At 49.0% G+C, this 12,002-nt stretch overlaps 1 protein-coding gene across 1 annotated transcript in view; it reads left to right on the top strand.

Annotated features, from left to right (window-relative positions):
- The window catches only part of LOC109878052 (transmembrane protein 39A-like), a 37,148-nt gene that overhangs the window by 3,266 nt on the left and 21,880 nt on the right, over positions 1–12,002 (top strand). The window contains exons 2-6 of the mRNA XM_031818209.1: positions 1,182–1,383; positions 4,623–4,845; positions 4,995–5,078; positions 6,855–7,009; positions 8,348–8,458. Coding sequence (XP_031674069.1) covers positions 1,277–1,383; positions 4,623–4,845; positions 4,995–5,078; positions 6,855–7,009; positions 8,348–8,458 — 680 coding nt within the window. The 5' untranslated portion in view covers positions 1,182–1,276. The remainder of the gene's footprint in view (positions 1–1,181; positions 1,384–4,622; positions 4,846–4,994; positions 5,079–6,854; positions 7,010–8,347; positions 8,459–12,002) is intronic.

Genomic DNA, 12,002 nt, shown 5'->3' with positions numbered 1-12,002 from the left:
TCTGTCTGTCTGTATGTCTGTCTGTGTGTGATGTTTGTCTGCCTGCCTGTCTGTCTGTGTGATGTTTGCCTGTCTGTCTGTGATGTCTGTCTGACTGTGTGTGATGTCTGTCTGTCTGTCTCTGTGTGTCTGTGTCTAATGTCTGTCTGTGTGTGATGCCTCTCTCTGTCTGTCTGTCTGTGTGTGATGCCTCTGCCTGTCTGTGTGTGATGCCTCTGTCGGTCTGTGTGTGATGCCTCTCTGTCTGTGTGTGATGCCTCTCTGTCTGTCTGTCTGTGTGTGATGCCTCTCTGTCTGTCTGTGTGTGATGTCTGTCTGTCTGTGTGTGATGCCTCTCTGTCTGTCTGTCTGTGTGTGATGCCTCTCTGTCTGTCTGTGTGTGATGCCCCTCTGTCTGTCTGTGTGTGATGTTTGCCTGTCTCTGTCTGTGTGATGCCTGTCTGTCTGTGTGTGATGTCTGTCTGTCTGTCTTTCTGTGTGTGATGCCTGTCTGTGTGTGATGCCTCTCTGTCTGTCTGTATGTCTGTCTGTGTGTGATGTTTGTCTGCCTGCCTGTCTGTCTGTGTGATGTTTGCCTGTCTGTCTGACTGTGTGTGATGTCTGTCTGTCTGTCTCTGTGTGTCTGTGTCTAATGTCTGTCTTTCTGTCTGTGTCTCTCTGTGTTGCCTGTCTGTGATCAGTCTGAGGATGTAGTCTTATGTAAAGTTGCATGACCCTGGGTGCTTGACTGTGGTGATGTTGTCCTACCAGTAACCCAGGACCTATTCACCCACCTCTGTTCTATTGACTCTGACCTAGTCTGGCCTTTTCTTGTCACCATCTTCCCCAGGGCTGCGTTCAGTAGGACACCATGTTCTGGAAAGTTTAGACAGAAACACATTGTTTATCCTACGTCATATCATCCTACGTGCCTCTCCGATGAGAAGAGTAGCGACTCATTCATGGCATGTTTTTTTCAGGAGACGTCTATCTGCAACGTGTGTACACATTCTGTCCTCTATTGGGACTGCTCTTTATTGCACCTGGGTTGTGTTCATTAGAGCACACACTATAACAAAATGGGTTGCAATGTGCACAAGTTCAGATGGTATTCTACCTCCCTGTTTGACTCTGTTTTCTAACGTGTTGTGCCTAATGAACATGACCCTGACGTTGTTTTCTCTCTCTGTCCGTCTCTCCAGTGGCCTGGCTGTGTTGGGCCGGGCTGTGAGGTGGTGCTGGTCTCTGGGTCTAGGTGGAGAGGCAGTAGCAGGGGGTGTTGAGGTGGTGCCTGGCCATGCCCGGGGGCCGCAGGGGGCCAAGTAGACAACAGCTGAGCCGCTCTGCTCTGCCCTCCCTGCAGACTCTGGTGGGGGGCAGCCTCGGCAACGGACTCAGAAACAGGTTAGGATACGACACAGATATTGTCGACACCCCTAACACACACACACACAGATGGGGTAAAGTAGTGTACTACAACAAGCAGACATAACCCTCCTACCCCACCAAACACAAACAGGCCTACATGATTTATTGAGCCAAGCCTTATGGGAAGTTAAATGTGTAGTTCTAGGCTATTTGATAACACCTTCTGTTTTTAAAATGTTACTAGCTTCTTCCTTCCCGTCCTGACTGTGGTTTAATATTCAAAAATAATTAGTGTTAGTCCAATAGATGATTGGTGTGAGTGAGGGGGGTGGAGTCAGATTATTAATACCACACCTCCTCTGAGGAGGAGGAAGGTATGCCAGCTCAGATCAACACCGATGAGGAAGAGGCATCGAGATCATTTCACTTCCTTTGTTCTGTTCTTTTCTCGCCACAACATGTTGTCCTTTCCCTCACTGTTAATCACATTCCTGCGCTCTCCTGTAGTAGTCTGGGGGACTCGTTCTCCACTAGTAGTCTGGGGGACTCGTTCTCCACTAGTAGTCTGGGGGACTCGTTCTCCACTAGTAGTCTGGGGGACTCGTTCTCCACTAGTAGTCTGGGGGACTCGTTCTCCTGTAGTAGTCTGGGGGACTCGTTCTCCACTAGTAGTCTGGGGGACTCGTTCTCCTGTAGTAGTCTGGGGGACTCGTTCTCCACTAGTAGTCTGGGGGACTCGTTCTCCACTAGTAGTCTGGGGGACTCGTTCTCCACTAGTAGTCTGGGGGACTCGTTCTCCACTAGTAGTCTGGGGGACTCGTTCTCCACTAGTAGTCTGGGGGACTCGTTCTCCACTAGTAGTCTGGGGGACTCGTTCTCCTGTAGTAGTCTGGGGGACTCGTTCTCCACTAGTAGTCTGGGGGACTCGTTCTCCACTAGTAGTCTGGGGGACTCGTTCTCCACTAGTAGTCTGGGGGACTCGTTCTCCACTAGTAGTCTGGGGGACTCGTTCTCCTGTAGTAGTCTGGGCGACTCGTTCTCCACTAGTAGTCTGGGGGACTCGTTCTCCTGTAGTAGTCTGGGCGACTCGTTCTCCACTAGTAGTCTGGGGGACTCGTTCTCCACTAGTAGTCTGGGGGACTCGTTCTCCTGTAGTAGTCTGGGGGACTCGTTCTCCACTAGTAGTCTGGGGGACTCGTTCTCCTGTAGTAGTCTGGGCGACTCGTTCTCCACTAGTAGTCTGGGGGACTCGTTCTCCTGTAGTAGTCTGGGCGACTCGTTCTCCACTAGTAGTCTGGGGGACTCGTTCTCCACTAGTAGTCTGGGGGACTCGTTCTCCTGTAGTAGTCTGGGGGACTCGTTCTCCACTAGTAGTCTGGGGGACTCGTTCTCCACTAGTAGTCTGGGGGACTCGTTCTCCACTAGTAGTCTGGGGGACTCGTTCTCCACTAGTAGTCTGGGGGACTCGTTCTCCACTAGTAGTCTGGGGGACTCGTTCTCCACTAGTAGTCTGGGGGACTCGTTCTCCACTAGTAGTCTGGGGGACTCGTTCTCCACTAGTAGTCTGGGGGACTCGTTCTCCACTAGTAGTCTGGGGGACTCGTTCTCCACTAGTAGTCTGGGGGACTCGTTCTCCACTAGTAGTCTGGGGGACTCGTTCTCCTGTAGTAGTCTGGGGGACTCGTTCTCCTGTAGTAGTCTGGGGGACTCGTTCTCCACTAGTAGTCTGGGGGACTCGTTCTCCACTAGTAGTCTGGGGGACTCGTTCTCCACTAGTAGTCTGGGGGACTCGTTCTCCACTAGTAGTCTGGGGGACTCGTTCTCCACTAGTAGTCTGGGGGACTCGTTCTCCACTAGTAGTCTGGGGGACTCGTTCTCCACTAGTAGTCTGGGGGACTCGTTCTCCACTAGTAGTCTGGGGGACTCGTTCTCCACTAGTAGTCTGGGGGACTCGTTCTCCACTAGTAGTCTGGGGGACTCGTTCTCCACTAGTAGTCTGGGGGACTCGTTCTCCACTAGTAGTCTGGGGGACTCGTTCTCCACTAGTAGTCTGGGGGACTCGTTCTCCACTAGTAGTCTGGGGGACTCGTTCTCCACTAGTAGTCTGGGGGACTCGTTCTCCACTAGTAGTCTGGGGGACTCGTTCTCCACTAGTAGTCTGGGGGACTCGTTCTCCACTAGTAGTCTGGGGGACTCGTTCTCCACTAGTAGTCTGGGGGACTCGTTCTCCACTAGTAGTCTGGGGGACTCGTTCTCCACTAGTAGTCTGGGGGACTCGTTCTCCACTAGTAGTCTGGGGGACTCGTTCTCCACTAGTAGTCTGGGGGACTCGTTCTCCACTAGTAGTCTGGGGGACTCGTTCTCCACTAGTAGTCTGGGGGACTCGTTCTCCACTAGTAGTCTGGGGGACTCGTTCTCCACTAGTAGTCCGGGGGACTCGTTCTCCACTAGTAGTCCGGGGGACTCGTTCTCCACTAGTAGTCCGGGGGACCCGTTCTCCAGGGAGCGGCTGTCCGTCCGGGGGACCCGTTCTCCAGGGAGCGGCTGTCCGTCCGGGGGACCCGTTCCCCAGGGAGCGGCTGTCCGTCCGGCGGACCCGTTCCCCAGGGAGCGGCTGTCCGTCCGGCGGACCCGTTCCCCAGGGAGCGGCTGTCCGTCCGGCGGACCCGTTCCCCAGGGAGCGGCTGTCCGTCCGGCGGACCCGTTCCCCAGGGAGCGGCTGTCCGTCCGGCGGACCCGTTCTCCAGGGAGCGGCTGTCCGTCCGGCGGACCCGTTTTCCAGGGAGCGGCTGTCCGTCCGGCGGACCCGTTCCCCAGGGAGCGGCTGTCCGTCCGGCGGACCCGTTCCCCAGGGAGCGGCTGTCCGTCCGGCGGACCCGTTCCCCAGGGAGCGGCTGTCCGTCCGGCGGACCCGTTCCCCAGGGAGCGGCTGTCCGTCCGGCGGACCCGTTCTCCAGGGAGCGGCTGTCCGTCCGGCGGACCCGTTTTCCAGGGAGCGGCTGTCCGTCCGGCGGACCCGTTCTCCAGGGAGCGGCTGTCCGTCCGGCGGACCCGTTCTCCAGGGAGCGGCTGTCCGTCCGGCGGACCCGTTCTCCAGGGAGCGGCTGTCCGGGGGACCCGTTCTCCAGGGAGCGGCTGTCCGGCGGACCCGTTCTCCAGGGAGCGGCTGTCCGGCGGACTAAGATGCTCAGCACACTAACACTCAAGCTCAAGGCTACTCCAGAACCACAACACACCAGTAACCCCAGCTTCTCTCTATGCCCCCCTCCCTCCAGGAGCAGTAACTGTGTGGGTCTCTCTGCCCCGCCCCTCTCGGCCCTCATCACGCCGGAACCCGTCCGTCACTACCGGATCCCTGACCTCCCATTGGACAGCAGCCTGCTGTTTGAGTTCCTGCTCTTCCTCTACCTGCTGGTGGCGCTGTTTGTTCAGTATATTAATATCTACAGGACTGTGTGGTGGTACCCTTATAGTCACCCTGCTGCCTCCACCTCTCTGGTGAGTAGTAGTGAACACACACACACACACACACACAGAGATAACCTACAACTCTGGTGAGTAGTAGTGAACACACACACAGAGAACCTGCAACTCTGGTGAGTAGTAGTGAACACACCTTCAGTCCGTTTGTTGTCTCCTCTCTGCAGAACTTCCATCTGATGGACTACCACCTGGCTATCTTCATCACAGTGATGCTGGCCAGGAGACTGGTGTGGACTATAGTGTCAGAGGTATCTCTCTCTACCTCTCTACCTCTCTCTCTCTCTCTCTCTCTCTCTCTCTCTCTCTCTCGTGTTATCTCTCTTATCTCTTTCTTTCTCTTTATTTCTCTCTCTACCTCTCTCTCTCTCCATCTATCTCTTTCTACCTCATCTTCTCTCTCTCTACCTCTCTCTCTCTTTATCTCTATCTCTCTTTCTTCCTCTCTCTCTTTCTTCCTCTCTCTCTTTCTACCTCTCTCTCTTTATCTCTATCTCTCTTTCTTCCTCTCTCTCTTTCTTCCTCTCTCTCTTTCTACCTCTCTCTCTTTATCTCTATCTCTCTTTCTTCCTCTCTCTCTTTCTTCCTCTCTCTCTTTCTTCCTCTCTCTCTTTCTTCCTCTCTCTCTTTATCTCTATCTCTCTTTCTACCTCTCTCTTTATCTCTATCTCTCTTTCTACCTCTCTCTTATCTCTATCTCTCTTTCTTCCTCTACCTCTCTCTCTTTCTACCTCTCTCTCTTTCTACCTCTCTCTCTTTCTACCTCTCTCTCTTTCTACCTCTCTCTCTTTCTACCTCTCTCTCTTTCTACCTCTCTCTCTTTATCTCTATCTCTCTTTCTTCCTCTACCTCTCTCTCTTTCTACCTCTCTCTCTTTCTACCTCTCTCTCTTTATCTCTATCTCTCTTTCTTCCTCTCTCTCTTTCTTCCTCTCTCTCTTTCTACCTCTCTCTCTTTATCTCTATCTCTCTTTCTTCCTCTCTCTCTTTCTTCCTCTCTCTCTTTCTACCTCTCTCTCTTTATCTCTATCTCTCTTTCTACCTCTCTCTCTTTATCTCTATCTCTCTTTCTTCCTCTCTCTCTTTATCTCTATCTCTCTTTCTACCTCTCTCTCTTTCTACCTCTCTCTCTTTCTACCTCTCTCTCTTTATCTCTATCTCTCTTTCTTCCTCTACCTCTCTCTCTTTCTACCTCTCTCTCTTTCTACCTCTCTCTCTTTCTACCTCTCTCTCTTTCTACCTCTCTCTCTTTCTACCTCTCTCTCTTTCTACCTCTCTCTCTTTATCTCTATCTCTCTTTCTTCCTCTACCTCTCTCTCTTTCTACCTCTCTCTCTTTCTACCTCTCTCTCCCTTCCTCAACTTTATCTGCCTATTCATCAGCTGTTTCTAAACTGGTTGCATCATGTTTGTGGTGTAGTAGTAGGGATGGGAATGAACTTGTTTCTAGTATTTAGGCCTACGCTGATCCTCCTAGTTGCATCATGTTTGTGGTGTAGTAGTAGGGATGGGAATGAACTTGTTTCTAGTATTTAGGCCTACGCTGATCCTCCTAGTTGCATCATGTTTGTGGTGTAGTAGTAGGGATGGGAATGAACTTGTTTCTAGTATTTAGGCCTACGCTGATCCTCCTAGTTGCATCATGTTTGTGGTGTAGTAGTAGGGATGGGAATGAACTTGTTTCTAGTATTTAGGCCTACGCTGATCCTCCTAGTTGCATCATGTTTGTGGTGTAGTAGTAGGGATGGGAATGAACTTGTTTCTAGTATTTAGGCCTACGCTGATCCTCCTAGTTGTGTCGTTCGTGTATGACTGGCTTAGTATTGTTGTGTCTGGACTCTGGCCAGGGTTGTGTGTGTTTGACTGACTTGTGCTTTATATTGAGGATTGTGGTCTTGTTATGTCCGGGTTAAGAGCTTAGTGTCTAGCAATGCATTGTGGTTGATTGTGCTGTCTGTCGGTGGATCGTGTTTGTATAACCTCTAACCTGTGTGTGTGTTTCTCTGTCTGTCTCTGTCCCCCCCACCAGGCGTCTCAGACCAGTCCATGTTCCTTGGTACGGTACGTGGTTCTGATCGCAGCACGGCTCAGCCTCCTCACTCTGTGTGGCTGGGTTCTCTGTTGGACCCTGGTCAACCTGTTCAAGAACCACTCGGTGCTCAACCTGCTCTTCCTTGGATACCCGTGAGTGTCTGTGTTCAGAGAGCGGAGCTACCAGAGGTTTCAGACTAGTTACTGTAGGACAGCAGCTCTACAGTTGATGTGTCAGTACAGCTCTGTAGATGGTAGTCTAGTGGTTTGATTCAGAGATGGTGTGTGTACTGGGAAGTAGTGTGTTTTATTGTTCTCCATTGTCTAGTTAATCACAGTGTCATATTCTCCATTGTCTAGTTGATCAGTGTCATATTCTCCATTGTCTAGTTGATCAGTGTCATATTCTCCATTGTCTAGTTGATCAGTGTCATATTCTCCATTGTCTAGTTGATCAGTGTCATATTCTCCATTGTCTAGTTGATCAGTGTCATATTCTCCATTGTCTAGTTGATCAGTGTCATATTCTCCATTGTCTAGTTGATCAGTGTCATATTCTCCATTGTCTAGTTGATCAGTGTCATATTCTCCATTGTCTAGTTGATCAGTGTCATATTCTCCATTGTCTAGTTGATCAGTGTCATATTCTCCATTGTCTAGTTGATCAGTGTCATATTCTCCATTGTCTAGTTGATCAGTGTCATATTCTCCATTGTCTAGTTGATCAGTGTCATATTCTCCATTGTCTAGTTGATCAGTGTCATATTCTCCATTGTCTAGTTGATCAGTGTCATATTCTCCATTATCTAGTTGATCAGTGTCATATTCTCCATTATCTAGTTGATCAGTGTCATATTCTCCATTATCTAGTTGATCAGTGTCATATTCTCCATTGTCTAGTTGATCAGTGTCATATTCTCCATTGTCTAGTTGATCAGTGTCATATTCTCCATTGTCTAGTTGATCAGTGTCATATTCTCCATTGTCTAGTTGATCAGTGTCATATTCTCCATTGTCTAGTTGATCAGTGTCATATTCTCCATTGTCTAGTTGATCAGTGTCATATTCTCCATTATCTAGTTGATCAGTGTCATATTCTCCATTATCTAGTTGATCAGTGTCATATTCTCCATTATCTAGTTGATCAGTGTCATATTCTCCATTGTCTAGTTGATCAGTGTCATATTCTCCATTGTCTAGTTGATCAGTGTCATATTCTCCATTGTCTAGTTGATCAGTGTCATATTCTCCATTGTCTAGTTGATCAGTGTCATATTCTCCATTATCTAGTTGATCAGTGTCATATTCTCCATTATCTAGTTGATCAGTGTCATATTCTCCATTATCTAGTTGATCAGTGTCATATTCTCCATTATCTAGTTGATTTAACACATGGTTCTTTATTTCCTGTTGTCCTCTCTCTCTTTATCTCTCTCATCCCTGTCTCTCTCATCCCTGTCTCTCTCATCCCTGTCTCTCTCTGTGCAACAGGTTTGGGGTGTACGTTCCCCTGTGTTGCTTCCATCAGGAGAGTAGGGCCCAGCCAGTGCCTTCAGACTGTGGTTACTCAGACCAGGACCTGTCCCACGGGCCCTTCTTCAGGTAAACATAAACACACACACTCCCCTTCTTCAGGTAAACATAAACACACACTCCCCTTCTTCAGGTAAACATAAACACACACACTCCCCTTATTCAGGTAAACAAATGAAACAACAGACTTCAATATTCTCTCCCCCAGCCAAACACACCCTGGTCAGACTGGGGGACAGAACATGGATTTAAACAATGTCAATTAAAGTTCCCTGTGAAGTGGGTGGAATCAGAGGCAGTCAGGAACTCTTGATTTCTTCTCTCTCACAGCCTGGGACAGATTCCTCTTTTTTTTGATTGTGTGAGTTTAGTCCGTGGTCTTTTCAGCTGACAGCCCACCTAAAGGCTGGGCATTTGAAGTACCATAGAGAGTACACTGCAAAGAGACAACCATGTGATATTCCTGTCATGTGACGTTTTCATAAATGCAATAATAGTGTAATTTGTCTTTTGTCTGATCTGTTTTATTTCTGTGTGTCTGTATTAATAATGTCAGTAGGAGCGCTGGGCCCCGTATCCACAAAGAGGCTCAGAGTAGAAAATTAGTCTCAAGTGCTGAGAATAGAGAATCTCCTGCTCTTATGGTTCAGAATACGAGCTATTCATGAAACCTCTAGTCGTAAGAGTCCTACCTAGTTGACAGATCTTTAGGACACCAGCTGTCCTAATCGATTACCAGTTACCAGCAGGCTTCTTCTTTAATAGAATCATTGTTTTAAAACAGGGCAGTGAGTCAGTGGGACCTGCACCGTAGTCAGGCAGTTGCTTTGGAGATGTTGAAAGAATGCTTTAATATTTCTGTATGATACATCTAGACTTAAATGCAACATTATTTTCAATTGTCATTTTTATTACAAAAAATTTGCACCTTTTTCACCCCAATTTTGTGGGATCCAATTGGTAGTTACAGTCTTGTCTCGTCGCTGCAACTACCGTACGGACTCGGGAGAGGTCGAAGGTCAAGAGCTGTGCGTCCTCCGAAACACAACCCAACCAAGCCGCACTGCTTCTTGACACAATGCCCGCTTAACCCGGAAGCCAGCCGCACCAATGTGTCGGAGGAAATGCCATACACCTGGCCACCGTGTCAGCGTGCATTGCGCCCGGCCCGTCACAGGAGTCGCTAGTGCGCGATGGGACAAGGACATCCCTGCTGGCCATAACACTCCCCTAACCCGGACAACGCTGGGCCAATTGTGCGCCGCCCGATGAGTCTCCCGGTCGCGGCCGGTTGCGACAGAGCCTGGACTTGAACCCAGAATCTCTAGTGGCACAGCGATGCTGAGCCTTAGACCGCTGCTCCACTCATGAGGCGACGCAGTAGTATCTTTGACAGTGATTTCACACGAGGCCTATTTCACATTATATAATAAATAATCACACATTGTTATTTGTATTATTCCATTAACCTACATCATGTTATTTCTAGTTATCCCTTTGGAGCACAATATCACATTGTTAAAAAGGTGCCCAAATTGGACATGCCTATAAATTGGGCAGCTGAAGGCATCTAGGGCCTATGTTAACTTTTGATTGTGTTCTGGAAAAGAATTATAGACCTTTCAAATGTCGTATGCAACATTATCATTATCATACATAATCAGAATGAGTTTTTAAAAACTGGTTATGCTTGCCAACATTCATCCACAGTTAAGAGAAGGAAGTGATCGTGTCATGTGACAAGGATATCAAACGTTTTATCAATGTTTTAATGTACAGTCACATCCGCTGTGGTTGTCTGACACATGCTATTGGGTTCACAGCGAGGGATTATTCTCCATCCGCTGTGGTTGTCTGACACATGCTATTGGGTTCACAGCCAGGGATTATTCTCCATCCACTGTGGTTGTCTGACACATGCTATTGGGTTCACAGCCAGGGATTATTCTCCATCCACTGTGGTTGTCTGACACATGCTATTGGGTTCACAGCCAGGGATTATTCTCCATCCACTGTGGTTGTCTGACACATGCTATTGGGTTCACAGCCAGGGATTATTCTCCATCCACTGTGGCTGTCTGACACATGCTATTGGGTTCACAGCCAGGGATTATTCTCCATCCACTGTGGCTGTCTGACACATGCTATTGGGTTCACAGCCAGGGATTATTCTCCATCCACTGTGGTTGTCTGACACATGCTATTGGGTTCACAGCCAGGGATTATTCTCCATCCACTGTGGTTGTCTGACACATGCTATTGGGTTCACAGCCAGGGATTATTCTCCATCCACTGTGGTTGTCTGACACATGCTATTGGGTTCACAGCCAGGGATTATTCTCCATCCACTGTGGTTGTCTGACACATGCTATTGGGTTCACAGCCAGGGATTATTCTCCATCCACTGTGGTTGTCTGACACATGCTATTGGGTTCACAGCCAGGGATTATTCTCCATCCACTGTGGCTGTCTGACACATGCTATTGGGTTCACAGCCAGGGATTATTCTCCAGCCACTGTGGCTGTCTGACACATGCTATTGGGTTCACAGCCAGGGATTATTCTCCATCCGCTGTGGCTGTCTGACACATGCTATTGGGTTCACAGCCAGGGATTATTCTCCATCCACTGTGGCTGTCTGACACATGCTATTGGGTTCACAGCGAGGGATTATTCTCCATCCACTGTGGCTGTCTGACACATGCTATTGGGTTCACAGCCAGGGATTCTTCTCCATCCACTGTGGCTGTCTGACACATGCTATTGGGTTCACAGCGAGGGATTATTCTCCATCCACTGTGGTTGTCTGACACATGCTATTGGGTTCACAGCGAGGGATTATTCTCCATCCACTGTGGTTGTCTGACACATGCTATTGGGTTCACAGCGAGGGATTATTCTCCATCCACTGTGGTTGTCTGACACATGCTATTGGGTTCACAGCGAGGGATTATTCTCCATCCACTGTGGTTGTCTGACACATGCTATTGGGTTCACAGCCAGGGATTATTCTCCAGCCACTGTGGCTGTCTGACACATGCTATTGGGTTCACAGCCAGGGATTATTCTCCATCCACTGTGGTTGTCTGACACATGCTATTGGGTTCACAGCCAGGGATTATTCTCCAGCCACTGTGGCTGTCTGACACATGCTATTGGGTTCACAGCCAGGGATTATTCTCCATCCACTGTGGTTGTCTGACACATGCTATTGGGTTCACAGCCAGGGATTCTTCTCCATCCACTGTGGTTGTCTGACACATGCTATTGGGTTCACAGCCAGGGATTCTTCTCCATCCACTGTGGTTGTCTGACACATGCTATTGGGTTCACAGCCAGGGATTATTCTCCATCCACTGTGGTTGTCTGACACATGCTATTGGGTTCACAGCCAGGGATTATTCTCCATCCACTGTGGTTGTCTGACACATGCTATTGGGTTCACAGCCAGGGATTATTCTCCATCCACTGTGGCTGTCTGACACATGCTATTGGGTTCACAGCCAGGGATTATTCTCCATCCACTGTGGCTGTCTGACACATGCTATTGGGTTCACAGCGAGGGATTATTCTCCATCCGCTGTGGTTGTCTGACACATGCTATTGGGTTCAC

Source organism: Oncorhynchus kisutch, unplaced genomic scaffold (genome assembly GCF_002021735.2).
Source record: "Oncorhynchus kisutch isolate 150728-3 unplaced genomic scaffold, Okis_V2 scaffold1296, whole genome shotgun sequence".
Lineage (NCBI taxonomy): Eukaryota > Metazoa > Chordata > Actinopteri > Salmoniformes > Salmonidae > Oncorhynchus > Oncorhynchus kisutch.
The sequence above is the reverse complement of the archived record's forward strand: the minus strand, read 5'-3'. Positions and strand labels throughout refer to the sequence as shown.